Genomic DNA, 25,922 nt, shown 5'->3' on the forward strand with positions numbered 1-25,922 from the left:
GAAGGAGGCAATAGTAGAATTCTGCATATTTATTCTTTCAGGATACTAGAAGAAACAGAAAAAAATTTGCAAAGAATACATTTGGTTCTTTAGGCAATAACTGTGACTTTTGAAAGATCCTGATTGCTATAAATCCTTACAAAATAGAGACCATGTCAGTACTCTTTATTAAATTATTATGTCTACTCCAAAAATGGCCTCAAACTCAGTCAGTAATAAGAGAGCCTTCCCATCTCCAATTGTGCTGAAATAATTACAGAGTCTGTATTTTGCAGAGGAGCTACTTAGCCACTCAGGTCATATGTTAGAGTGTGCACATCTACCACACCACCTAGTTTTAATGTTGTTTCCCACATTGTTTTAGGAATTGTTACATTTTTTTAAGGTGCACAGAGCTTTGCCAGTTCATAACAATATGTTACTAAAATCCTCTGCTCTTCATTCCTTACTCAGCTGCCTTTAACAAATAAGTTCTTTCATTACAATATTCTTATTTCACAAGTGAAAAGAAGTTTCTAAGCAAGCTAGCCAAAAATGAAGTCGGTAATGCAAGTTTCAAATTTTCCCCTATGAATATGGCAGAGGTGCATAAAAGATTTCAATAATTGTGACATCAGAAATATAATTTACTTTAACTCTGTAACAGACAAGAACTGGAATCTCATGCTGAGGTCCCTGATTCTTTATGACTCCTCCTGAATTACCTGAACTGACACCACTGATGCCACAACTGGGACAAGGACAGAACAAAAAAAAAAAAGCCACCATTTAACTTCAGGCACTTATCTAAGATATCCAAAGTGAGTATGATTTACATCCTGATCTGGGTCAATGGATTTTGGAGCCTTCTCCACTGGCTATAAAGGCAGGTTGGGATGGATAACTTTGTAACTTAAGTGTATTGGTTTCATATATAAAGATAAGTGGGCTGACACCCAATGAATCACTCTGGCTGACTCCACAGTGACAACCCAAGAAAAGATATACATAAAACTTGGTGAAGATTACTATTTCCAAAGATTACTGAAACAAATGCAACTGGTTTGTAAAGACCTTTTCGTCTCAAAAGAAACACAACAAAAAGTACTGCAAGGAACAAAAACCCATAGATGATCTAATTTCTTACCAAACAGGAAAAAACACTCTAGGCACTAAGCACTGCTAAGGAAATTAGAACTTTACTAACAATATATTTTTGCTGTAGGAAATTCCTAATATTCCCCTATGGCAGATGAGGAGAGAAAGGACAGATAGGTCCTACAGCAATGTTCTCATTACAGTGAAGTTTTAATTACCGGGAAGTTTGCAAATCCTTCCCCTGTAACAAAGAAGCAAACTGAAGTCTGAACTAAAAAGACTCAAAAATCCAGTCACACAAAACTCTTAATAGTATCTTATCATTAGTATATAACACCTTTTAAACTTACCTCGATAAAGCCCAAAGAAACCTTCATAACGCAGCACTTTCTTGAAGCAATCAAAGCTGTTTTTGTACATCAGTTCTCCCACAAAAGAGCCTGTAGAACGCTGGTTTTGCATACGAGTTTTCACTAAATCAATTGGGTACACTGCAGTGGCTCCAACAGCTGCAAATAAAATACAAGATATAAGAAAACATGACTTTGCATTTGCACTGACTGCAACTGTCATCTTTCACATTTACATCTAACATATCAGGTTGCTTTTATTTTTTCATAGTATGTTCTAGATACATTAAAATACCTTACACAGTTTTAACCAAATACACTTTCCAGTCCTACCTCATTATTAATTTAATTTTCCTGAAATATGTCTGGGGACAAATCAGATAGCAACACCACCTGGAAACTCCAACAGCTCATAAATTCCAAAATTCTTGTAGACATGATCCTTTCCCCTTCAATATTAGAGTCATCCCACCCCTTAGACACAGCTCCAAGGAAAAGTCTGAGAAGCCTTTAACACTTAAATGAGAGGCAGAAGGAGAAGAAGGGCAAAAGAAAAGAAGAAAAAACCCAAACAGTGAAGATGAATATTCTTTTGCTCAGCCATGACTAACCTCCAGCAACTGAACCAAGGGCAAACCTGTACGCTGATTCTGCAATCTGGATGAGAACAGGTCGAGACACATCGCCTGAAGCTTTCTGTCAAGGCAGGATTTAAAACACAAAGAAAGACAAGAAAAATAATCAAAACATCTCATTTCCCAAGAGAACATTTCATGATCAGACAGATATAAGTATATGGATACCTGGAAAAAATTCCACAATACACTAGAGATTTTGTTCTCAATTATTATTTCTTTTCCACTGATCTCTAAGTGTCATATAAGGCAGCCTCTTCAGAGTGGAATAGGAAAGAAAATAGATACTACAACAAAATTATACAAATCTAAAATCAATGGTCTAAATGAGGGCTTACATATTGCCTCTTCAGTCATTAATCTTCTACAGCTAAAAGCAACTCCAGCTTGGAATTTCTTTCTACTGTTGCCAAAACCAGGTACATCTATTACTTCCCAGGCTACGAAAACAAGTATGCAAGCATTCACACAGATTAGCTGAAGGAAAATAAGGTTCCATAAAGCATCCCCACAATTTCATTTTGCTCACAGTCTATGAGTGCTAGATTCAACTCAATGAAAAATAAATTTCATAAGTGTTCCAGATTTAAAATCGCTATCTAATGAAGGACAATAATGAAGAAAACAAAAGTTCTGCAGGGGCATTAAATCTTTCATACTTACTAGCACGTTTTGCAATATGTTCTTTTTAGGATACTAAAAGTAAAGCAACAAAATAAAAATATGTATACATTTTCCTGTGTTTACATTTTAGTTAATTCCAATATAGGTGGAGATGACCAGAAATAAATTAAAGATATCAATGTAGCAGAAAATCTTTTCAGTCTCAGCATCAAGCAGCTGACATTAAAAAGGAATTGGGTGGAAAAAAATTAAAAGGTGAGATGCATACACAGAAGAAATGGAAAGATTTAAGGATCGTTGTTCATTGTCCTCACCTCTTGGAACAACATAAATCATGGTCGCAGAGACAGTGGCCCCAAAGAAAAAGTGAAGAAGCTGCTACTTTCATCTCACAGTTTTCTCTACCTTTTACTGCCACCTATTGTAACTTATGTTACTTGATATTCAGCCCAATGCAAAAGCTTTTAACTCCTTTAGGAGTCTTCTAGGAATAGATGGTGAGCTTTTGGGAGCCAGCTCACTTGAATTCAGCCCAGCATCATCACCATTTAGTCAGTGCTTGAACAAACAGAAAACCACCACCCCAGATACTGTCTTGGAGGTGTGGTGGGGGTGTTCACATGTAGGGGAGGCAGGAGAAGAAAAAAGAGAAGAAAAAGAGACTCATGTGTGCACACACACACACACAGAGGCCTGGCTTATGGCCTGGTAGTCCTAAAAATGTAGCCTGGATCAACTCATTGTGGTCAAACTGGCGTCTCCGCACAGACCCAGAGCAGGAAAAAAGAAAACCAACAAAAAGCCCTTAGTCTCACAAGACAAAGTTAAGACTGCCTTAAAATAGAGACAAACAGGAGGGTTAGTTTAAAATCTATCTATATAGAAACTTGTGTCAATGAAAATACAAAATATGATAATATGAAAACTAAAAGATAACTGGTTTGACATTTAAAGAAAACTCCTATTTCCTTTTGCCTCAAAATCAAAAAAAAAGTCCATTTGTGGTTATACCACTGAAAGTAAATATCCTTTAGGTTTTGGACATACTTTTACTGAAACTGTGATATTAGTCTATACATAAGCTCTCAAATTTTGATATTCAGCAGAGCATAAAGCAAAGCAGAGAACACTGCAAAGCCAGGAACATGCATATGTGCTCAGAATAAGGGCTGCCATTTCATAGGCTAGATGCTGAATTTTAATTTTTTTCTCTTTTCCTCATTAAAAAGAACACAGAGTAACAGAATCACAAAACATAAACACCTTAATGAAGCATGCATCTATTATTTACTGACTGGCTAGATGACACTGCTATACATATTACCTTTCCAAAGTAAATAACATTTGACCTGTTAAAATGGAGCCCAAGAGGAAGGGGCACAAAGAGATGGAGAGAACAGTTAAAAAATAAATTGTAACAAGATGTTACTCCTCACAGTTATTACAGAACACAAGAGAAAAGCAACTTAGATGACAACAACAGGAAGAGGTTGGCTGTCTATTTACCTGGCACTGGAAACAAATGACAGCATCCTGCTGGCTTCTGTTCTTACCTGCCTCTGAGCCTCAGCCAGGTTGTAGGGCAACGTCCCTTCCTCCAGAGGAGCAATTCTCTCAATGTCAGCTAACGTCATGCGCCTGAGGAAATTAATTCACATTAGTGTTCACTTAGGGGTTGCTTTTCTGATCACTAAAAGTTACCTGCACATGGGCCACTACACTACACTCTCTTGCTCCCCAACATCATCTCCCACTCCTTCCAAGAAAAAGAGAAGAGAAAAGAGAGGAGGATAGATAATTCTCCGCTTACCCTCGTGGCTCATAAAGATCTGCTAACTGAAACAAGATGTCAACTTCCATGGGTGTAACCTGACCAAATTTCTGGGCTGCCAGAACAAACTCCTCTGCAACAGAATAAAAATACAGAAAATTAAATGAAATCAAACCAGAAGAAATAATCCAGAGCACCCCAAAGTTGCGCTATATTTTAGTATAAAGTAGAAGACGCTGGTTGGGGAGGGTGAAAGGGGAGTAAGTTACCCAACACAGAAGTGCTCCTGTCACTACATAAATGTATGCTTTAAATGGTCTCTCCTTCATGCAAGTAAGTACAACTCTCTGGTCTTAAAGCTTAGTACTACCAGCAGGATTTAGGATATTTGACATACGGTATCAATCAGCTGCAGGTCAGAGGGAAAAATATAAAATAAAAAGCAAACAAAGAAAAACCCCCAAAACAGGAGTCAAGAGACGTGGAACTTTTCATGCATAGTCCCAGGAGGCCACATTAATGAAACTCTGGTGTTGCACAGGGAATTCTCTATAAAAGTGGTTAGATATAGCAGATAACATCTTGTTCCAAGCTTGTAGATCAGCTTACTGTGCCGCCAATACAAGTTTATGGAATTCTTCAACTACCCTTGAAGGTCACTTTAATAGGCTGCCAATTTGGCAGGAGTCCTAGGAAGTTTTTTAAACTTTTAAATATCTTTACATACTTTCCTCACCCTGCCCCCACCACCAGTTTACTAGGACCTTTTTCTGATTGAAACAAAATGAAAAAGCTGGAGGGTGCACTGTGACAGGACTGCACAAAACTGAGTGGCAAACCAGGGAGTGGTAACGAGGCAGGCTTCCCCCCTGCCCCCACTGATTTAAAAGCATACAGATGAGGTCTTTCCCTCCATTCAAATACCCAAGGAAACTTCCAGACTGCAAATATTTCTACCAACCTTTAGTGACTTCCACATCTTTTCTATTTCCAGCCAGAGTACTGTAGATCTTTCTAATGAGCTCCATGTTGTTAAGGAGAGAATTAAATCCATTAAAATAGGAAAAGCTGACCTGATGGGAAGTGGTACCTCCAGCAGCCTAGAGACAGTAAAAGAGGAAAAGAGAACAGAGATTGTTACAAGACTAAAAAAAACTTGAAATGAAAGTTTTCAAACAATGTTCTTTTACAAGAGTGACAGCAACACAGGCTTGCTTTTTCAAAAAACCTTCAAAATAAAGAACTTTAAACTACGAAAGATTCTTATGTTACTGAAACTAATCATGACCAGAATATAAAACTCTCCCCACCCTACAAACCTAAACAAATACATATGCAGGATTATAACAACATAACCAGTAGTAATTTACAAAGTTCAAGTTTCAGTCCTGCTTCAGTTGGAAATGTTTCATAAGTCGGCTTATTTCTAGTAATGAGGAAATCTACTTCTACATATAAAGCATATTACTATATAGAAAATTTCAACAAAACCAAAACATATTCTGAAAAAGGTCAATTGAAACCTTTAAATTCACAGGCATTTCAAGTCATGGAAAACCAGCAGTAAGCTCTCAGGCTTATGTCAGGCAGTTAAACATAATGGGAACAATAAGGTTTGAACAGTTACTCATTTTCAAATGAGAACTAAGAGTAAACCTTTGTCTTAAAGTGGTGATGGGTCTGCACACAGAAAAAAATATTGGATCAATTCACTATTTAAATTATAAGATCAATGATCAAGCAAATTTCTGAAAAAAATATGCATAAGCTTGCCAAATTTTAACTGACATTTAGGGATAATCAAAAATCATACCTGATGTTTTATGACAGAGCATATGACACAGCAAAGCTGGTAACAAGATTGTGAGAGAGCCAAAAGAAAAGTATCAAGTCTCACTGTCAGTTCCTAAATCTTCTGCCTATGCTTTTTGCTGCATGCATCTTCTAATATTCTGGTAAGAGTTTGCACTACTCATCACTTCACAACTGCAAGTGAGGTGATGACATCTCTTCCTTGCAAGTCAAAGCAGAACAGACCTTTAAGCAGATCTTCAAACCTGAATATGGCCAAGTTTTGGATTACTTGGAATGTGCTGCTACAAGTTCACAAAATTATAAACTGTGGTCAAAACCAAATGTACCTCTTTTCTTTATGCACTCCAAACTGAGACAAAATATACAGTCAAGTGTAAAAACTATCAGTCAAGATACAGTGAATGTCATTGGCTGATGTTCCAATTCATACATTGTCCCCGGTACTTGCAAATAACACTCAGGAGCTTAGAATTTACATTACAAAGCAAGTTCTTTGAGGATGATATCCTAAGTGGGATGTAATGGCATTCAAAAATATTTGAAACAGTCTGCTATGATGGAATGGCTGGAAAAAGGCAAACTCAACATTTGTAGACCATTACTAAGGTCCATCTACATACTTCACAGAATCACAGAAATTCTAGGTTGGAAGAGACCTTTAAGATCATCGAGTCCAACCCATGTTCTAACACCTCAACTTTTGTCTCTGAAACAAGACCATTGAGGATATTTATTCAGCAATCAGGATTAATTTTCATATGTGTAGATAAGAACTGCTAGACTTCAAAACATGCATCCTCAGGCTGGACTATGTGTTGTGTAGTAGTCAAGGCATATAAGAAAAGGAATTTCACATCTGTATCCCAGGTCTGCCAGCTGGGATACCAGAACTACTCACAGCTACTAGACATTCTTCTACAAATGGTGTCAGCATGTGTGGCCGGATGGTGACCATAATGTCCCTGAAGTCCATGGCTGTCACTCTTCCAGACTGAGCATTGTCTCTCTGTACAAAGGCTTGTTTTGCATGTTCTAATTGTATCTCCTGAAAATATATGGGGGGAAAAAAAGGCAGTTAGGTTCAAAATAATCACCTTAACAGTTACATTTAATATAAGTAATGCATACCTGACAAAACACAACTACATGTAACCGAATTTTAATTGGCTGTTATATGTATGTTTTATGTAAATTTCAGCCTTTTCTATTCAGCCTTTCCTATGGTCTCTATCACTGACCTCAGCACCTAGGACAACATCATGATTTCTTTGCTGTCTGGACATTATGTCATGCAATTCATTTAACTGAGAAATGGAGAACACATACCAGCACACCACTATGTGTCCCACTATGAACATTAAAGTTTTCCATGATGTGCATTACCCAGTTTATTGCATGTGTCACAGCAGGTCAAAATACTTTCTGTAAAAGCACTCATTACTCCTTGAACAAGGACAATGAAATCATCAGAGACTTCCATGTAGACACCTACTAATCTGGAAAGGATTCCCTCAAAGAGCATCCTCACTTAAAGTTGTCTGCAAAAGACACCAGCAGTTTAATTTAGAACTCCTTGTCTCATGACTGATTAAATATCAGTTCTCAGTATTTCAGTAGTAGTAACAGGCATAAATATTATCTGATACAACCACCTGATAATCTCATTTTGTGATTCAAATCTCCTTCTGAAAGAAAAGAGAAAAAAAAGTATATAATCTCTCAAAGTTGTATCTTCTCCTACTGTGACCTTTCCCCTTTCTTCTTAAATGACTGTTAGACTACTTTATTTTTTTTGTCACTTAAAAGGAATAATCCTGCACAGATAATAGCTGGATATTACATATGAATTTTTGTTCAGTTCTACAGGTTTGTAAAAAAAACCAAAAAAATTCTGGTGATGTAATTAGACTTCCCAACCTGTAATTTTTAGCTGAATGGAGGAATACAAATCATTGCCATGTATCCCCTTTAAGTTTCAAGGATTATAAAAACTTCTTCACTGGAAAAACTGATTAGTCAACAATACGGAGTAAGTCTTGCAGTGGACCATGGCACTATCCAGCTATTTCCATTATATTTGCAAATATGTGCCTCAAAATACATACTAATATAAGACTCGAGCTAGTCAAGAGTCACCATCATGAAGTATCCACAGTAAATATGATTTCCTATAAGTTGATATTTGTCTCACAGCAGCATCCAAGGAAATAAGGAGTGAAAGTTGAAAGGCAAATTCAGATGGAATAGGATCAGACCTGCCAAAGGCCTACACATGCCACCCCTCTCTCCTTCTATTCACTCAGTTCACACTGCCACTCAAACCATGCTTGTATTTTTATTTCAGCCTTCTGACTTTGCCAATTTTGTTCTTAGTTACTAATTACAGCAATGTACCCTGTATGATGAAAACCTCCTAATATATTAGGCAGAGGGAAGAAAGGGGTGAGGGGGAAAAGACTGATCAATGTTTCACTCCAGAATTAATCTGAAATTTCTTATTTTGATGGGAAACGCTTGTGGGGTTTATAATTTGAAGTGGTACAATTTCAGTTCAGCCACATTTTCTTCACATTACAGACCTCTATGCTGAAGTGTAACAATTCAGCAATAATACTCACTCTGGCTGGATGCAGCCACACAAGTTCTTACTGCACTCCAATTGAGACTACAATTTCAACAGAAATTTGGAAGGAAGCAATTTTGGAAGGTTTATGGTGAGATGAGCACAAAAACACAAAAAGATTTCATCAGTTTGAGGCAGAAAACTGCTTGGAGGCAGAGAGCTCTGTAGAGGAGTTAAGTATAATAAAGCCTGTATCCTAAACACTCATCACCTAGCAGGTAGAAACGTATGAACAAATGAACAAAAATGTTTGTCATTAAATGGAAGCACCACCATAGAAAAAAATCAATTGTATTTAGCAGAAGGATTACATGGGAAACAGTGCATGTTGCTTTCGTCTCCTTCCTTCATTCAATTTGTTTTAACCACTGAAACTCCTGGCAGAGTTTTGTTGGAAGAATCCAGCACTAAAACACAGTAAAAAAACCTGGACACCACTTGCAGAAGTCCAATCTGTTCCTGTCCCTGCACACCCATCAGTGAATCTGGAGGTATTGTGCCATTGGAGTGACCTTAGGTGACAGTGATGTCCCAGCCACAGAACAGAGCAGGGCTCATGCTCCAGACAGGTGCATCAAGTGCATGTTTCTTGTCATCCCCCAGCTGACTGCAAAAAGCCTGCTGGTGCTACAGCTGAGAACAAGCCAAAACACCCCATCCTCCCCTGGCAAATGTGAGTCGTTCCAATTTTCCTGGTAAACTGGAAGCCACTGGAGAGAATTATCCCACTTGTTTAAACACATTGTCAAGGTCTTGGTGCTGCCATTTACCCCCCTCCTTGTCAGCCAGAAAAGAGTCATTTAGCTGTAGACAGACAGCAAGACAAAACTCTGAATGGGATGATGCCAGTCTTCTGAAACTCCTTATTCCCACCTCCTCCCTAGTTCAGAAACTAAGTTCCAGTTCAAAATGGTTTATGCTTACTGCACACAGATAAAGAAGACTGACATCAGGAAGGCAGAGACTTTTTAGGCTATGGTTATTTTGAGCAGTGCTACACATTATCCAGTTACACCAAGAAGAAAGAAGCACAGGGATCCTCAGCCACATGACATTTCCAAGCCATGACCACGGATGGCAGCAGTATGGCACACAAGAACATGCAGACAATCACATGGTAACACACAATCCCTGCTGTCACAAACAAACCAGACATTTCTAATCACTGCACAGTGCCCATCAATGCAATAAACTCCTTGAAGTGTTTACCCCAAAAGGCTATCCATACCTGCAGCCTCCATGCCTGAAAGTTGAGATTACTCACAGCATAACCATGTTTCAAAAAGAGCTCACTAGCTACTGGCAATTTATCAGGAAATTCTTGATCAGATGTTTGTAACATATGTTGTGTATATGCAGCTAATATAAAAATATCACCTTAAAAATAAACTGAAAAACAATAAAGCAAAGCTGTAGTCTTCAGAGATGCTATCTGACTTGCAATGATTTTATAATTTTATTTATACTTATAAATTTTATTTCTATCCCATATTATTTTACCTAGACAGACTCAGTTTTAAAGAACTACAATCGTCATTACTTTGAAATACAAATTACACATCCTAAAGAACCTTTTCCAACTAGACTTTCTGTAAACTTAGATATACATCCAAAACAAGCATCTTCCTTGATGCTGGAAGTCCAGAATTCCCCCAGGTAGCATAAGACTCTGTGAAAAAATAATTCATACATTATGGCAGGCATGCTGGCACCAGAATTCTAATGAAATTATTTCCTACCTAGAGATTTTACCTCAGCTTTCACTTACAGCTCATTAAAAGCTTCTTTACCTTCCACTTAGATAAAATTTTATGTTTGCATTCCATCCCAATGGATCTACAAGTCATCAGATACAACACAATCTTTGCCACTGGAGTAGATCCCAAGGTTCAATTATAGAGAATACTAATTCAGCTAATATTCTGGGCGTAAATAAATTCCCAGACAATGCAGAAATGGTTTTACCAGGCCCACATATAAGCATATGTTAAAATTAATTGTGTGAAATAGATTTTACATGCTGAGAAAGGGGCTGATGTTGCTCTTCATAAGGCAGACTTGCCACTTAAGTGATGATGGAACAGGACCATATCCAAACAGATACATATGAATGATATATAGTATAGATAGATGAGCTAATTTTAAGCTAGCAAATAAGCAGGGTAAAATAACACACCTTGAGCTCTAGGTTGATGCAAATAGATTGTTAACTGCATTAAAGCCAAGGAGTTTGGAGGCTATACTTTCAGGCATCTCTCTTATTTCAGACAGAAGAAGTGCTGGAAGAATATAAATATTCAGAATCCCATATAAACACTTCATATTTAAAGCCACAAGAGATCCATCTTGTGCATGGATAAAACACACTAATGTTATTTTCCAACTACCTTGAGCTTTGCCAGAAGTGATGATTAGTCCAAATGCTTCAACAGATAATGATCATGGAACAAGTTTATGTGACATAATAGGACCCAATGTAAAGGAATGAATCTAGCTAGATTATTCCATTAAAAGTTGCAAATTGCATTGTACTTACAAAGCAGTACCTGAAGCGCCTTACAGAACCATCTGGTCCATGTTAAGGGCAATGTAAAGTGCATTCACACATCAGGAATGCAGAAAGGTAATTTGGTATCCACTGTGGTCTCCTGCTGTCTAAGGTCCAAGGTCTAGACATCAGACTAAAAAGACTGACTCATGCACAGGCAGAATGTCAGAAGGAAAAGCTGAGTACCAAAGGTTACAAAGCTTAAAGGAAGATTTCCACGCCTGTGAGCAGTAACTCTCCACTTTGTGCCGAGAGCTATTTTTGTGCCCAAACTTCAGTGTCTGTAATCCAACGCTGCAAGGCAAGAATCAGCAGGGAAACTTTTGTGATTCAAGGATTTACAGTTCTAGAAAGTGGGTAAACAGATGTGCCCAATTACTCTGACTGACTGAGCATCCTAATAGATCGTACTGGTAATAGGCAGCTTCAGCAATTAATTTATTTGAAAATCCGTGCTCACTGCACCAATGCTGAGAGCATCTTTATTAGCAGCATTAGAACTTTTCCTGAGTACATCTCACCTCTCTGGAGACATCCAGAATTGTCATCCTTATTCTCCTGGGTTATGGTCTGACCTATATGGATCATCACCAAAAGGGCTGGCTGGTTCATTAGGACCACTGATACCTTCCATCACAACCAATTATCCCCACAGTATCATCCTGTCTAAGTAAAGTCCTTTCAAGTAAGAGAAACATCCCTCCACAAGATGAGAAGAAAGCCTAATAGTTGGGACCAATCTCCAAAGTTAGAAAACTCCTCCCTCAGTGCTTGCTTTTCCTAATTAAAGTTAAAAACATAAAAGAACCCAAAGAAAGAACCTAAATATTCCAAATACCTAGCCTTATCATTGCAAGCTCTTTTAGGTCTGTGACTCTAAACTCTCTTAACCTCTCTCAACAACCCTTGCACACACATATTTTTGGGGTTTTTTTTTAATAGTTAGAAAGTGTTGCATTTTTATTCTGAGTTTTTCTACAGGTTTTCCTCATATCTCTAAGCAAACAGATGAAGCAAACAGCACTGGTACTTTTTTAAAACTGTGACTTTAAATCACCAAAATCAAGATACATTTCCGAGTCTTATTCTGTAGCTGGAAGGAGATACCAGAACACATTGCCAGAGGCATTTTTTCCTAATCAAGTAGCACATTTGCTTTTTCATTCAAAAGAGGTTCTGATTCCTATTTCTGTCACAAAACTGGTTTATGTCTTAGCTACTTAGGAGTTACAATAGTCAATACAGAGCCTAAGGGAATATGATTTAATCATGTGATACCTGACGTCCTCTTCATACAAAGTTAATTAGGCTCTGTTCTACAAAGTCAATTTGAAACATTTGTCTCAATAGCATTATCTTAATTATTCCTCATCAAAATGATACCACCTCCTACTGTGAACTAACATACTTGTGTAAACAAGAAAAAAAGAAACCTGGCAGTCTTGAAGCAGGTTCCCATTTTAAAATTCTCTAGTGTAAATACTAATACAGGCATTAAGTATTCAGGAGGAATACAAATAAGAAACTCACGTGTTTCACCTCTTTTCCTACTGAAAACTATTTTTAATAGTACTGCTGAAATACAGATAATAGGGGGGTTTTTTTATTAGAATATTTTACTTCCTGTAACAAAGTACCCGAAAGTACAAACAGACAAGAATTCCTTGCAAAAAGTAGCATTTTATTCTTTATATGCTACAAGCAAATTTTTTCTCTCTAAGATAAGCTTAATTCAAAAAAGATCAAAAGTAAAGTGTATGGAAATTACTTTTAACAAATGTTACTGCCTATCAGCTCTGAATTAAATATATGTTTGGCAAACATGCTGTTCACAGACAGAAATACTTCTTAATATGAGTCTGGCAAGTTGAGTCCAAAATTTTCAATACTGTTATTTAACATTCTTTGACTAGTAGATTTAAAAATACAGGAGATTTTCAGACATCAAAGTCTATGTTTTTAATTTCATGTCTGTATCTACACAACAATGTAGAAAAAAAACACCTTCTGCATACAGGTGTATGTTTCTGCATACAGGTGCAAAAACAAAGGAAAAGGAAAAAAAAACCAGCCTGAATCAGAAGTTTTACCAATAGCATATCCTATTTATCAACATACTATACAAGTCCAGCACTCTGATTGTAAAAGCCTACACTTGGTATGTATTTCAACTTCGCTACCAGCATGATATTTGGCAAGTCTGCAAATACTTTGATTCTTGCTTCCTTCCCATTACTCTTGACAAGCCATACTGTATTAGACCCACCAGTAAAAACTGAGTGAACTCGGCGTAGGTTAGGTGTCTTTTTCTATCCTTTCCAAAATGCAGCTGTACGAACTCGGAATTCCAGTTAAAAGGAATGTGCTGATGAATCGTGGTCTGGCCAAAAACTTGTTTGGCATCCTCTGGGAAGAAAAGAAAAGTGTTCATTTAGTAATAAAATAAAATAACAACAGAGACAAACATATAAACAAATATGATATTTTATAACAGGAAAGCAATATTGTTCATATAAATTAGTAACACATTGTAAAGCAAACCTAATGTTTTTTGTTTACCTAAATCATCACCCTCACAAATAGTTCCTGAATAATACTTTTACTTGTGAAGTTTTATATGCACAGCATTTATTTAAAAGGAGCTCAGATATTTCAAGTTCAAGCAAGGGAAAATTAAAATTAAAAGACAATTTGTAAAAAGATTATTAAAGCTAGCTAATTTTCAGCATAATCTTTTCAAGCTGCTAACAATGTCAGTTTTGTATCACTATAATTCATGCTTCTATATTTTTCCCAGAGCTCACCACATTCAAACAAATCAACTGCAAAAATACCATTATTACAAGATCCAGTTTTCTGGAGTTACTTGTGGAGCACTGACAAGCAGGCCAGGGGATGGGGGGAGACATGGCAAGCAGGAATAAAAACTTATTGCCAGCACTATGCAGATTTTAAACCTAAATCTCTTCTAAGGAGGGGGGGCATCGTGACAAGTATGATCACACCTAAATACAAGCTTCATATTTAGTATTCACAACTGGGCAACAGTTTACTACACCCTTGGCAGACTGGTAACACACAGCAGTTTCTGTGAAAAAGCAACTATTTGATACACAATCAGTAGTAAGGACCACACATTTCTGCAACTAGACAGTGTATACTGTAAGTAATGAAAACAGTGGAGAGATCTGAGCAAGTATTTGTCTCAAAGGACAGAGCCCACTTCAATATGATAGTTTTGTCTCAGCCAAAAAAATAGGGCAGAGAAATCCTCTGAAGACAAGCTCAAGGCCAGAGGTTCCCAGCTGCTCTGTGCTCTCCTAATTGCTGTATGACTCTTCCAGCAATGCAAGCCAAGAGCCAGTTCTTGTCTCCTGTGAGTTCCTTTGAGCATGGAGAGATGGTTCCCAGGAGTCACTCCCTACCCACAGGCTGGGCCAGGAGCTGGTCTGCTCCCTTCACGCTTTGTGGAAGAAAGACCAGGAGTGCAAACCACGAGCTCCTGTCTGTCTCTGCAAGCAGCAGAGCTGTAAGCCAGTTCCCAAGCACGGCTGGTGCCTGGGGTTGAGGAAATCAGCACAGCTTAGTGCTTGCCTGTGTTCAGAACAAGCTGGGAATCACCCCACTGGAGCCAGCCTCTGCCTGCCAGGCGGGACTGGGAGCCACCTTCCACTCCATTCCAGTGCCACAAGCAAAGGTGGGAGCTCACTCCTTGGGGCAATGAGGTTGTGTCTCCTGTGCATGCTGAGTTCTGGCTTCTGGTTCAGTCCATGCCAGGCAGGCACAGCAGCTCTCTTGACTTGGGGAAATATAGCCAGGGTGGAATCCCCTCTTTTAGGCAAGGAAGCAGGTAAAAGTGAGTGAAGTGGCACAGCTGAGAGCCAGGAAGATGTCAAGAAGAGCCCAAGTAAAAGAAGAATAAAGACACAGGAAAAAAAACAGTCACAAAGAGATGAAAGGGGCATGTGTCCTGCTGCACTGACCCAAAAGCCCTGCACATGGTATTACCCACAAGAACAGCTTGTTCTAAAGCAAGAAGGCTTCACTGAGAGAGCAGAAATGAAACTGCAGACCTCTTCCTGTCTCACAAACTAGTCTGTAGTTTCAGCTTTAAAAACACAGCACTCACTGATCCCAGGAAATCAGCGGTGAAAGAGCAAGTTGGATTTAACCTACAAATAGAAAGACTAACCCCAGTTAACCTCAAATTCATAAAATTCATAACTCCAAGTCCTAATGTCCTATGAGAATTTTCTCCAAGCAAAGTCAATGCCCCCAGGACAGCCCCATTGTTCATTCATGTCTTAAGCTCCATCACAGCCAGCTTGGATCTTGTCTGCCAGCATTCTCCCAGAGCAAAATTCTGCTCTCAAAGCAGTGGGAGAGAAATCTATTGGTTCAGGGTGAGGTCCTATCCCTCTACTTGAAGTCTTTCGTTTAGGGTGCTTCCTACTGACACAGATCAAGGCACCTTGCCACATATCACTGGAGATCACATTTATAAAGTTCCTGCTTTCTGCCAGACTTTCTTCAAAGAAGGCAACCGGCATGAAAAAGACAGCTTGTCCTGCCTGCATACAAGAGGAAATAAAGGTTGTCTCTTTCTGGCAGTGACCACTGCTTTTCCAGAGAAATAAAAACATTCACAGAGAAATCAGATGTTCATCTGCTTCCTCTTTCCCTCTCATCCCATCTCCAGAATTCCCCCAGAGCAAGCCACTGATATTTTGTGGATGAGATTAGGAACAAATAATCATTTACCAAAAGCTGGGGCAGGACTCCAGACTTGCCTTTGTCAAAGAAAAAAGCTGCATTCTTACCTGATGCAAGGTAAGAGCAGAAACTTAGCTAGTATAAAATGTGTCTCAATTAGTTTTGACGGGGCAAAGCTCCATGCAATTCTTACTTCTAATTTTTAACATAAGAAAGTTGCACAGTCTCCTTTGAATATGCCCTTGTACTTTAATTTATTATCATGCATAAGCCACCTTGAAGGAACAATGTGTCCTGCTCCCACAGCTCTGTGTCCTGTAAACCCTCCTTGGCTGGAGCCCAAAATTAAAATTCCATCTCAAGACAATGAAACACAGAATCATAGAATGGTTTGGGTTGAAAGAGACCTTAAAGATCATCTAGCTTCAACCGCCCTGCCGTGGGCAGGGACACCCTTCGCTAGACCATGTTTCTCAAAGCCTCATCCAATCTAGCCTTGAACAATTCCAGGGATGGGGCATCCACAGCTTCTCTGGGCAACCTGTTACACTGTTTCACCACCCTCACAGTAAAGAATTTCTTCAATATAACTAACCTAAACCTACTCTCTTTCAGTTTAAAAGCATTCTCCCTTTCCCTATCTCATAGGCTCCCTTTGGGTACTGGAAGGCTGCAATTAGGTCACCCCAAAGCCTTCTCTCCTTCAGGCTGAACAACCCCGATTCTCTCCACTTTCCCTTAAATCATGGGTTTCCTCCTCTGGAGTTGCTCCAACAGGTCCATGTCCTTCCTGTGCTGGGGACCCCGAGCTGGATGCAGTGTTCCAGGTGGGGTCTCACCAGAGCACAGTAGAGGGGCAGCACCTCCTCCCTCACCCCGGTGGACATGGACATGCTGCCTTTGATGCAGCCCAGGACACCTCTGTGTCTGGGCTGCAGGGGCACATGACCAAGACATGCCCAAACGTCAGGAAATGAAAAGAATGGTAACTTCAGACTAAATACAATGTTTAATTATTGGCATTACAAAAGGTAAAGGAACGCACAGCAATGAAAGTGAAAACCTCATCAAGCCAATCTGGAATATAATAAGGTCTCTATCCAGACCATTTGCATTCCCTTGGCTGTTTTAGAGATTAAAGGCCACAAGGATGTCTCAGAAGTTCACTTAAGTACAAGTATCACTCTAAACATTCCAAGTTAAAGATGTGCACTTAATTTTTCCTATGACCTGGAAAACACAGACTACCACATCAGTGAAGATACAGCAAGAGAATCCACACAACTTGATCTTTTCACAATCATACTGTATATTGATGTCAATATGACTTGGCAACTACTACCAGATGCTTTTCTGACAGAATGCATGTTGGATTATACAGTGCAGGCAGCTGACTGGAAAATTGCCTACTGTGCTTCTACTGATTCTTTGATGGCATGAGACGTGGTATCCTCTTTGCCACTGCTTTTTTATTCATACCCCATACTTCCTTTTTGCAACCATTTGTGGTGCACAAACTCCTATGCCCAGTGAACAGCCTTCTTCTTCTTCCATTGCTAGGTCTCATTACCCATTCATCTACCACATCACTGACTCAAGTCTCATCTCTAGGCAGATTGCCCAATTCAGACATTAAAAACCATTCATACTACACCAAAAAATGGAAGCGTTTTAGCTTCTGATTTAACCATCAAAATGTATCCAATTATGTACCAGAGCTCACTCCAAGTTACTGTTCAGTTCTAACAGTGTCATCTCCTAATCATCTAAATCCAGTATTAAAACAAAAAATGGACAATGAAAAAAAAGTAGTTTTGCATTAAACCTGCAGTTGGAAGTTCCACAGCTATCCACAAGTCACTTAACTAAACACAGCAAAACACAGAGAAGCTGAGGTGTGCCTCAGTAGCCAGGAGTTATGATGTCTGCTTAGACTTTTTTTTTAAAGGAACCTGTTTCAGAGCTAGACAGTAATTTGTAATGGAAAGGACATCTGGATTTCATGGAGTCCAGTCAAAGAAAGTCCAACCAGAAGAGGTTGCTCAGGGCCATGGCTAGATGAGGTTTGAACAGCCCCTCATGAATTTCTGACTCAGGATAAGGGAACATTGAAATCCCAGAGGGTCATAATCAGTGGCACAGGGTCTAGTTGGAGGCCTGTCACCAGTGGCATTCCACAAGGTACAAGACTGGCCCCAGTACTGCTCAGTCAGCAAGTTCCACCTGAACATGAGGGTGAAAAACTTCACTGTTTAGGTGTCTGAGCACTGAATCAGATTGCCCAGAGAGGCTGTGGAGTCTCCCTCATGGGAATTACTCAAAAACCATCTGGACACAATCCTGTGCCATGTGCTCTGGAATGACCCTGCTTGAGCAGGAAGGTTGGAGCAGATGACCCACTGCGGTGCCTTCCAACCTGACCCACGCTGTCATTCTGTGAACAACCCAACAACAGAGATTCCACAACTTCTCTGGGCAACTGTGCTTTGATCCTGAACAAGTATTTAACCAAAATATGTGATAAATGGAAGCTTTAAAATCCAGTTCAGAACACTGTTTAATTGCTTCATTTCTAAAAAAAGCAAAATGTTAAGGCTTCAATGTCAAGAGCCACAACAGCACAAAATCAATCTGGAGCTAGCAAAAGATACAATTTGTGTGTTTGCTTTGCGTGAACCAGAGCTGTAAGAAAGCAAAATAAGCAACAGGTTGAAGTCATTTTCAGAAATCCATGCTGTCACTTTTATCCATCTTTTAAAAAATTCAACTCTGAAACTCAATTTTAAAATAAATTGCAAGGTTCTAAAACAAATAATTGTTTGTCCCTCCACAGTCTGTAACTAAAAAATAGCAGCCTTGCCATTCATTTCTGATCACTGCATGAAAGAGTTGGTTTATTTTCCCTCCAGGTGATCTGCCTGCTGATTTACAGTGGGGGTTTTTGGTCCCTTAATTCCTGGGAACCTTCTTCTCTGCACTGTACTGATGTGTATGTTTAAACGCTTATTGCACTAACAAGCATGCTGCATTCACATTGTCATTCCTGTGATTCCATTCCATTTTCATTCCTATGACATTCCATGTCCTGTGATTAAGAAGTAAAATAGAAATAAAGCATGCTTTGGAATTACTACAGATGCACTTGACACAGCAAGGAGCACCAATATTCTCCAAATGAAATTTGGACTTACAAATTTTAGGTTTTAAAAGGAAAACTCTGAAAGTCATTATTCCACTGTATTTTGTGTCTAAGGAAAGTCACTTAACAGAACAAGCTACTAAAATCTTTACTGGATATAGTCCATAAATATCTGAATATCTGACATATTAAATCTGAAATTCTTTCAAACTATTTATTTTGAAAGTATATTTTTTAGATGTAGACAGAATCAACACCTCTTTACTTTTACACCAGCAGGGACTAATTTCACTGTAGCTGTCCAGCAATAAAAAATTTACTTCAGAATTCACATCTTTGTTTCCTACAGCAATTTAATACATGAACCAAAGTGATAAAAGCAAACTCCTGGCTCAAGAAATAACCATGAACTTTACACTTTACTTTCCAGCATAGACTTGAAAGCTTTATATCTTTAACAGCTATTTTACTTAGATAGATGATATTTTAAAAAAAATCACTTTCTTGCAAAGCATTAACACACATTTTCCCTCACTTAAATACTTCAATTTCAAACACACCACAAAATGTACTCCCACAACAGTACTGTATTAGTATAAAACTATTTTAGTTCAATTAAAATGTCTAACTATCTACCCTCAAACCTATCTAAACTGTAATTTTCACTTTGAGCACTTCCAGCATATTCTCAGTTTTGTTTTCTTTTATCAGCTTCTTAAATCAGGTCCTGAATTCCAAATGTTAGGGAAATACAGTCATTAACTGCTAGGTAACAGCAGATTTTCCAATTTAGAAAACTAAATTACACACACCACAAAAATATGTGTATTTTGCTATCTGAAATTTCATATTAAAATCTGTAATAACAAAACACTTTTCTGGCTTCTAGAACTTGCTAAAGTTTCTACTTTCTAATCTACAATTCCAGGCCAGTTTGAAAATGGGATGGGGAAAAATCTTAATAAAAAACAAGCTTGAAGTGATATACAGCTCCTGACATGGTTTAAAATATGTTGTGGTGTAGAAGCTTTTGGTGCCTCCCCAAGTGCTGCCTAGTAATCATGTTGGAGTTTATAGGATATACAGATGGCAGACCCTCAGCTTACCAAAGAGTTACTGTGTTAACTAAAGAGTGACCTCATACAGTTGAAATAGACTCTCAAACTGGCGTGTTCCCACCTTTCCCACACCAATTCTTTTTCTTTTTAAGTAGCATGAAGTAGCAGCAGAAAGCACAATATTTTAGCCATCTGAGCATGTAGTATTCTTGAACTCTCCCACCTATTGGAAGTGCTCTCTGTTACCTCGATCTTTTAAAATTGGAGCCATTATAGTCAATTGTGCAAATCTATGGTTGGTCGTCCGTAAAAAGAGGATTTTTAACTCACTGAACTGGAACATCTTCCAAGCAGTTCTTCAGATCTCTGACAAGATACCATACAGCACACACATGCCAATCTGATATTCCCATACATCTATGTTCAGTTGTTCAAAAAACATTCATTTATCACTTGGAAAGTTTCAAAAATCAGGGTAGTTCTTTTTGTAATAAAACCTAATCATTAAGAGGTGCAATAAAGGTCCACATATATAAAAAAATGGATGTTTTTTTCACCTCCAGATGACATACCAGCATCTGGAGCCCATCAATGAGAAGCAAAAAGCTTATGATACTTGTTGATACTTGTTAGGAAATGCATTTGTTAACTTGGCACACCCTCAGGCGTTAAAAAAGACTGTAGTGTGACAGCCCCACTGGAGTGCCAGCATCCTCAGAGGCAGCCACAGCAGGGTGGAGAAGCAGGAGCCTGGAGTCTCCCACTAAAGCTGGTCACTTCTATTCCGAGGGGAACCACAACCATTTTGTGGCTGAAAGAAGCAACAAAGGCTGTGCAGCACCTGGTGTACACAGAGGTGAGATGAAGACCAGTACTGGTAAATAAATGTCTATCAAATGTTGCAAGTAGACTTTAAAGAATATAACTACCAAACAGATCCCTCAAAATGCCTGCAGCAAACCATGAAATCCAATACCAATCCTAAAAAATGTTCAGCATGCATTCTCTTTCAGGACAGAGACACTAGCTACTGAACATAAGTCATTGCCCTAGACAAACTTTTCAACCAGGACAGAGAAGTCTTGAAGATTAATTTCACATTAATGAAAACACTATAACACAGAACATGCTTGTGCTATCATGATTTTTCCCAATCAAAAAAATCCATGATAAGCTTCAACTTCACAAATCTGCTGAAATTGTTGTCTTTTTTATCCTCTTATCTTCCCCCTCCTCTGGTTGCTTGTGCTCTTGTCACTTCTGAAAACTACTAATTCACTTTCTCATGGCATATTCATGCAGCTTCCTGTTCAATTTGGCCCTAATTTTTGACTGAGATGCTTGTGCACTTCTGTTACCTGTGTTAAATATTGAAAATACTACCAAAAAATAAAAAAAAAAAAAAAAAGAAAGCAAAAAGCAAAAAAGCAGGCTCTTTCCAAAAGTACCATCGCCCTCAGCAAGTAAAAATCTGGATTCAAGGTTGTCTGCTTCTTCTATCTCCACTGTTTGTGAGGGGGAATGATATGAATTTACACCTGGAATATTACATAATTTGCTTACTTAAAATGCCTTCAGAAATTTTCCAGAATGCAATCCCTTAAAACTATTTCTACTTGAACTGCAGCTATCCATCATTTCAGTTCACTTGCAACAGCCTTACATTTTTTTGTTACCCTTCCTGGCCTCATTAGAAGTTAGCAACAAACTGCCAGCACCCTAACACCTCAAGTTTGAAAAGCACTAGGCCCTCTGTGGGCATAAAAAATAAATCTAGTCCTCTTGCCCTGAATAATAATAACAATTTAAAAAAGAAACAAAACAACCCAACCAGACAACTTCCACCAAGGTAAACAGCACAACCTGCTAACAAAAACAGAACATCACTTCTATTTTGTCCATACAAGGCAGCTGGGGGATGATGCATGTGACATAAACAGAGAGGCTGATGGAATGGGGTTTTCTTAGGCTGGAGATGGGAGATGCAAAGGAGGAGCTCATTGCTGTCTACAGCTACCCAACAGATGAAGGGAAGACAAAGATGCACAGTGGAAGGACGAGGCAATGGATGCAAGCTGGAACATTGGCAATCCCAAGCAGGCATCACGAATTTAGTTTTCCACTCAGAAATTTAGTTTTTCACTATAATAGTGATAAAACTCTGGGAAATGCTTGCTCATAGAGGCTGCAGAATCTCCAGCCTCAGAGATTATTTAAAAAAATGGATTAGATATTTCCCCTTGAGCCACTGATCTTGATGGTGGTGCTGCAAGGGTTTGACCCATATGGCCACATTCACTTCCAGTCTGAATTATTTGATGGTTCTCTTACCATCCCCAACAAAGCAACAGAACAAAACCAACAACAAAGAACAAACTGAAACACTGAATTTCAGTTCTGGATTATGTAGAAAACTCAATTGCATTTTCTAGACCAAATGAAACCAAATAGTGTAACAGGACAAAGCTTCTCCTAATATTTAGAACGACAGATTCACTTTGTATCCAAACAGGCTGGTTTTTATTTGCTTGCATCCAAGTCTGCCTGGTTATATAATATTTTAGTTAAAAGAGAAAAACAAAACAAAAACTTGCCAAATTGACATATGTCTAGAAATGAAATTCTCAAAAAACAGTCTGAGAAGATTTCAAAAATTGTTTTGAAGAAAATAAATATACTAACAAGTCTAATTCACATCCTTTTGTAATTAAAACTGGCAATTATTTGTGCAAAATCCAACACTGTACAAACAACAAAAAATATCAGAGACTGAACAGATTTCACATCTGCAATGTTGCCACTGGATCCATTGTATCTAGGCAGCTGTCATTTGTACATCAGCAAATGTTCACTGCATAGGTGAAGCTGTGATGTGTAAGATAACAAATCACTATCTGCAACTGGTTTCAAGGCAATTTGAACCAGCAATGGAAGTATCACTGATAAATACTAAATACTACAGTTAATCAAGAGATCAAAGCTTACAGCTACAGCAATTTATTTTGTTGGTTCAGATTTAGCTTTCCATTGCTTTACATGGTGTTCGGTGTACCAGACTGGGCATCACTAAGCTAGGTGTTGTGCAAGAGATAAAAAGAATTACAGATTCCATAAATCAACCAAGTCAGACCAGCAATTGCAGTGCAAAGCATAAAACAAGTAATCCTCTGTAATGAAAGCAAGAGCTACGTCGCACGATCAGAAGTTAATTCTTCGGTCCTGAAAGTAATTATGAAACTCTGGCAGTCATTTTTTGTATATTAAAAAAATAACAGAACATTTTCATAGAGGAAAAAAACTCTGAAGCTCATCACAATAGCTGTGGAGCTATTTAAACTTCTCTTAAGAGCTATGTCCTTTTAGAAAGTTTACAAACAAGTATTCAGGTAATTCAAGTATCAGGTATCACCTAACAGGAGCACTTAGTAAGATGTATCCTTAACTAATGTGTTTATCTAACAAATGTACTGATATAATTAATAACAGAAGCAGAGACCCACAACAGCTGCCAATAAAATTTTGGTTAAAGAAAAAAGCAAAATCCAGTGTTCGAATCTGCAGCTCCTACACTTAACAAAGAAAAATTTGGAGATTGGGTTCCTAATTTCCTTAATATTTTTGCTGGCTTTGGGGGGAGGTTGTTGTTTTGTTGTTTTGTTTTTTTGGTTTTTTTTTAATAAAGGACTGACATTTGACAGCATACTCATATTTCTCAAAGCAGCACAACACAGCATCCATTTTGAAACAGCTTCAGATTGAACTAGAGGACGTCTAGAAAAGAAAACCAAAACCATAAAACCACACACTATACCACAGCTCCATTTCATTAAGTACAAAAGCAAGATTTCTGTCTGTCTGGTGGGTAATTCTACTTTAATACAAATCAGAATTGAAATCTTTAAAGCAGGTTCAATAATGGTTGGCAGCACAGACTCATGCAACCACAGCTCTTATTGTTCCTTTCCTAACTCTCTTAGCAAAATCAACATGGACAACACTTATTTTGCCCTACACTAGGGCTTGTGAGAACTGGTATCAGAAAATGTAGGTTCCAGTTCCTGGGTATCACTACTATGTTATTCACAGCTCAGAACTGTTAGGTACCATTGTTTATTTTACCCATCCAAAATTAAAGATGAAGATTACAATGACTTCATTTTTAAACACTTTTTTATGCAACCATCTCACCTTTTTTTAAATGCCATCTAGTAAAGAATTTCAAAGGGCTCTGCTTCTTTAATGAGGCATTAAAATACAGTCACACGACAAAAAAGCAACTCTACTAAGTCTCTTAAACCCCTGGACTTACATTATCAGCTTTTATGTGCCTGTCAACACTCAACAGTAAGAAGCAATGGTTTGCTCTTTGCCTCGAATTTAAACTTTCCTGCTGAGAGCTTTAACTCCTTACAAACTGTCAAAGCTTTGACACTTCAGCAGAAAGTAAATCTACAACATGATGCAATGGCCAGGTGTAGTCTCAACCAGCCACTAGCCACTAATTTACTAGTGGCCATTTAATTCACCTCAAAAAGCAATAAACTAGAAACACTTCCCACCCCCCCGTGTACCCACACTGCTTGCACATCAGCCCTTTTAAATAGGTAATAGCTCTGTCAAAGAACCAGGTACAGTTAACTTGCCGCTTTAAAGAAATGAAACATTTAAAATTGTAGAGATGTCAACATACGGCTAAAACGCAAATCCATTTCCAATCCAGAAGCTAAAGTAAGAGTGCAGCATTTTTCAAGAAACTAAGGGCAAAGTGATAAATTGGAACTTCTTTACCAAGAACATTTCTCTGAGTATCTACAGCCTGGATCTCACATTCAGTGTACATGTTCATTGGCATAAAGTTCATTATTAATTCCATTAACAAAGATACCAAGCCAGGTGCACCTGTGAAAGAGTAAGAGTTGGACGGATTTCCATGGTAGAAAATGTGAAATCCACTGCTGGGAAATATTCTGCTTGGTATAAGCTAAAATATTTGTATCATTATTTTAGTGTACAGGAAAAAAAATTACTGCAAAGATAAGCCATACTGTTTCTTTATAACAATAAAATGAGACAGAGACTCAAAATGAGAGCCTTGAGATACTACACCTAACAGCAGTATACTGAAAAATTATCCTTTCCCTATTCTTCTGTTCCTTTCACACTGTAATTCCACAGTATACAAAACCCCTATTTAAGTCTCCTAACCTTGATAAGGACTTGATACTACTCTCATTCAAGTGAATGGGAAAAGATCTCATAATTGGCCTCAAAGATGCATGACTGAGGCATTGAGTGGCAAAGTTACAGGATAGTATTTTAATAATGTATTTATGAAAATATTAGGGTTTTTTTTCATAATGGCAGGAAAATAAAGTCCTTTTTTCTCCTTGTGATATAAAGTAAGGAACTAGCCTTGTCTAAAGGTCAACCATTTCTGCTGAGAATGCACAACATGAGACAGCTCTTCCATCCTCCCCAGTCCAGGCATTTACTGGGGTGGTAGCCACAAGGTAGTACACAGAAGTTACAAATACATCTATGGTTTCAAAAGGGGAGATGAAGGAATTAA

The 25,922-nt window shown here is 38.2% G+C and overlaps 1 protein-coding gene across 3 annotated transcripts in view; it reads right to left on the minus strand.

Annotated features, from left to right (window-relative positions):
• SLC25A13 (solute carrier family 25 member 13) overlaps window positions 1-25,922 on the minus strand; it is a 99,058-nt gene that overhangs the window by 35,163 nt on the left and 37,973 nt on the right. For all 3 annotated transcript variants that reach the window (XM_063151808.1, XM_063151799.1, XM_063151789.1), the window contains 7 exons: window positions 13,710-13,849; window positions 7,171-7,317; window positions 5,419-5,557; window positions 4,497-4,590; window positions 4,240-4,324; window positions 2,039-2,123; window positions 1,428-1,586 (listed from right to left, as the gene is read on the minus strand). In XM_063151808.1, the coding sequence (XP_063007878.1) occupies window positions 1,428-1,586; window positions 2,039-2,123; window positions 4,240-4,324; window positions 4,497-4,590; window positions 5,419-5,557; window positions 7,171-7,317; window positions 13,710-13,849 (849 nt within the window). The remainder of the gene's footprint in view (window positions 1-1,427; window positions 1,587-2,038; window positions 2,124-4,239; window positions 4,325-4,496; window positions 4,591-5,418; window positions 5,558-7,170; window positions 7,318-13,709; window positions 13,850-25,922) is intronic.

This window comes from Melospiza melodia, chromosome 1, assembly GCF_035770615.1.
Source record: "Melospiza melodia melodia isolate bMelMel2 chromosome 1, bMelMel2.pri, whole genome shotgun sequence".
In the NCBI taxonomy this organism is placed as follows: domain Eukaryota; kingdom Metazoa; phylum Chordata; class Aves; order Passeriformes; family Passerellidae; genus Melospiza; species Melospiza melodia.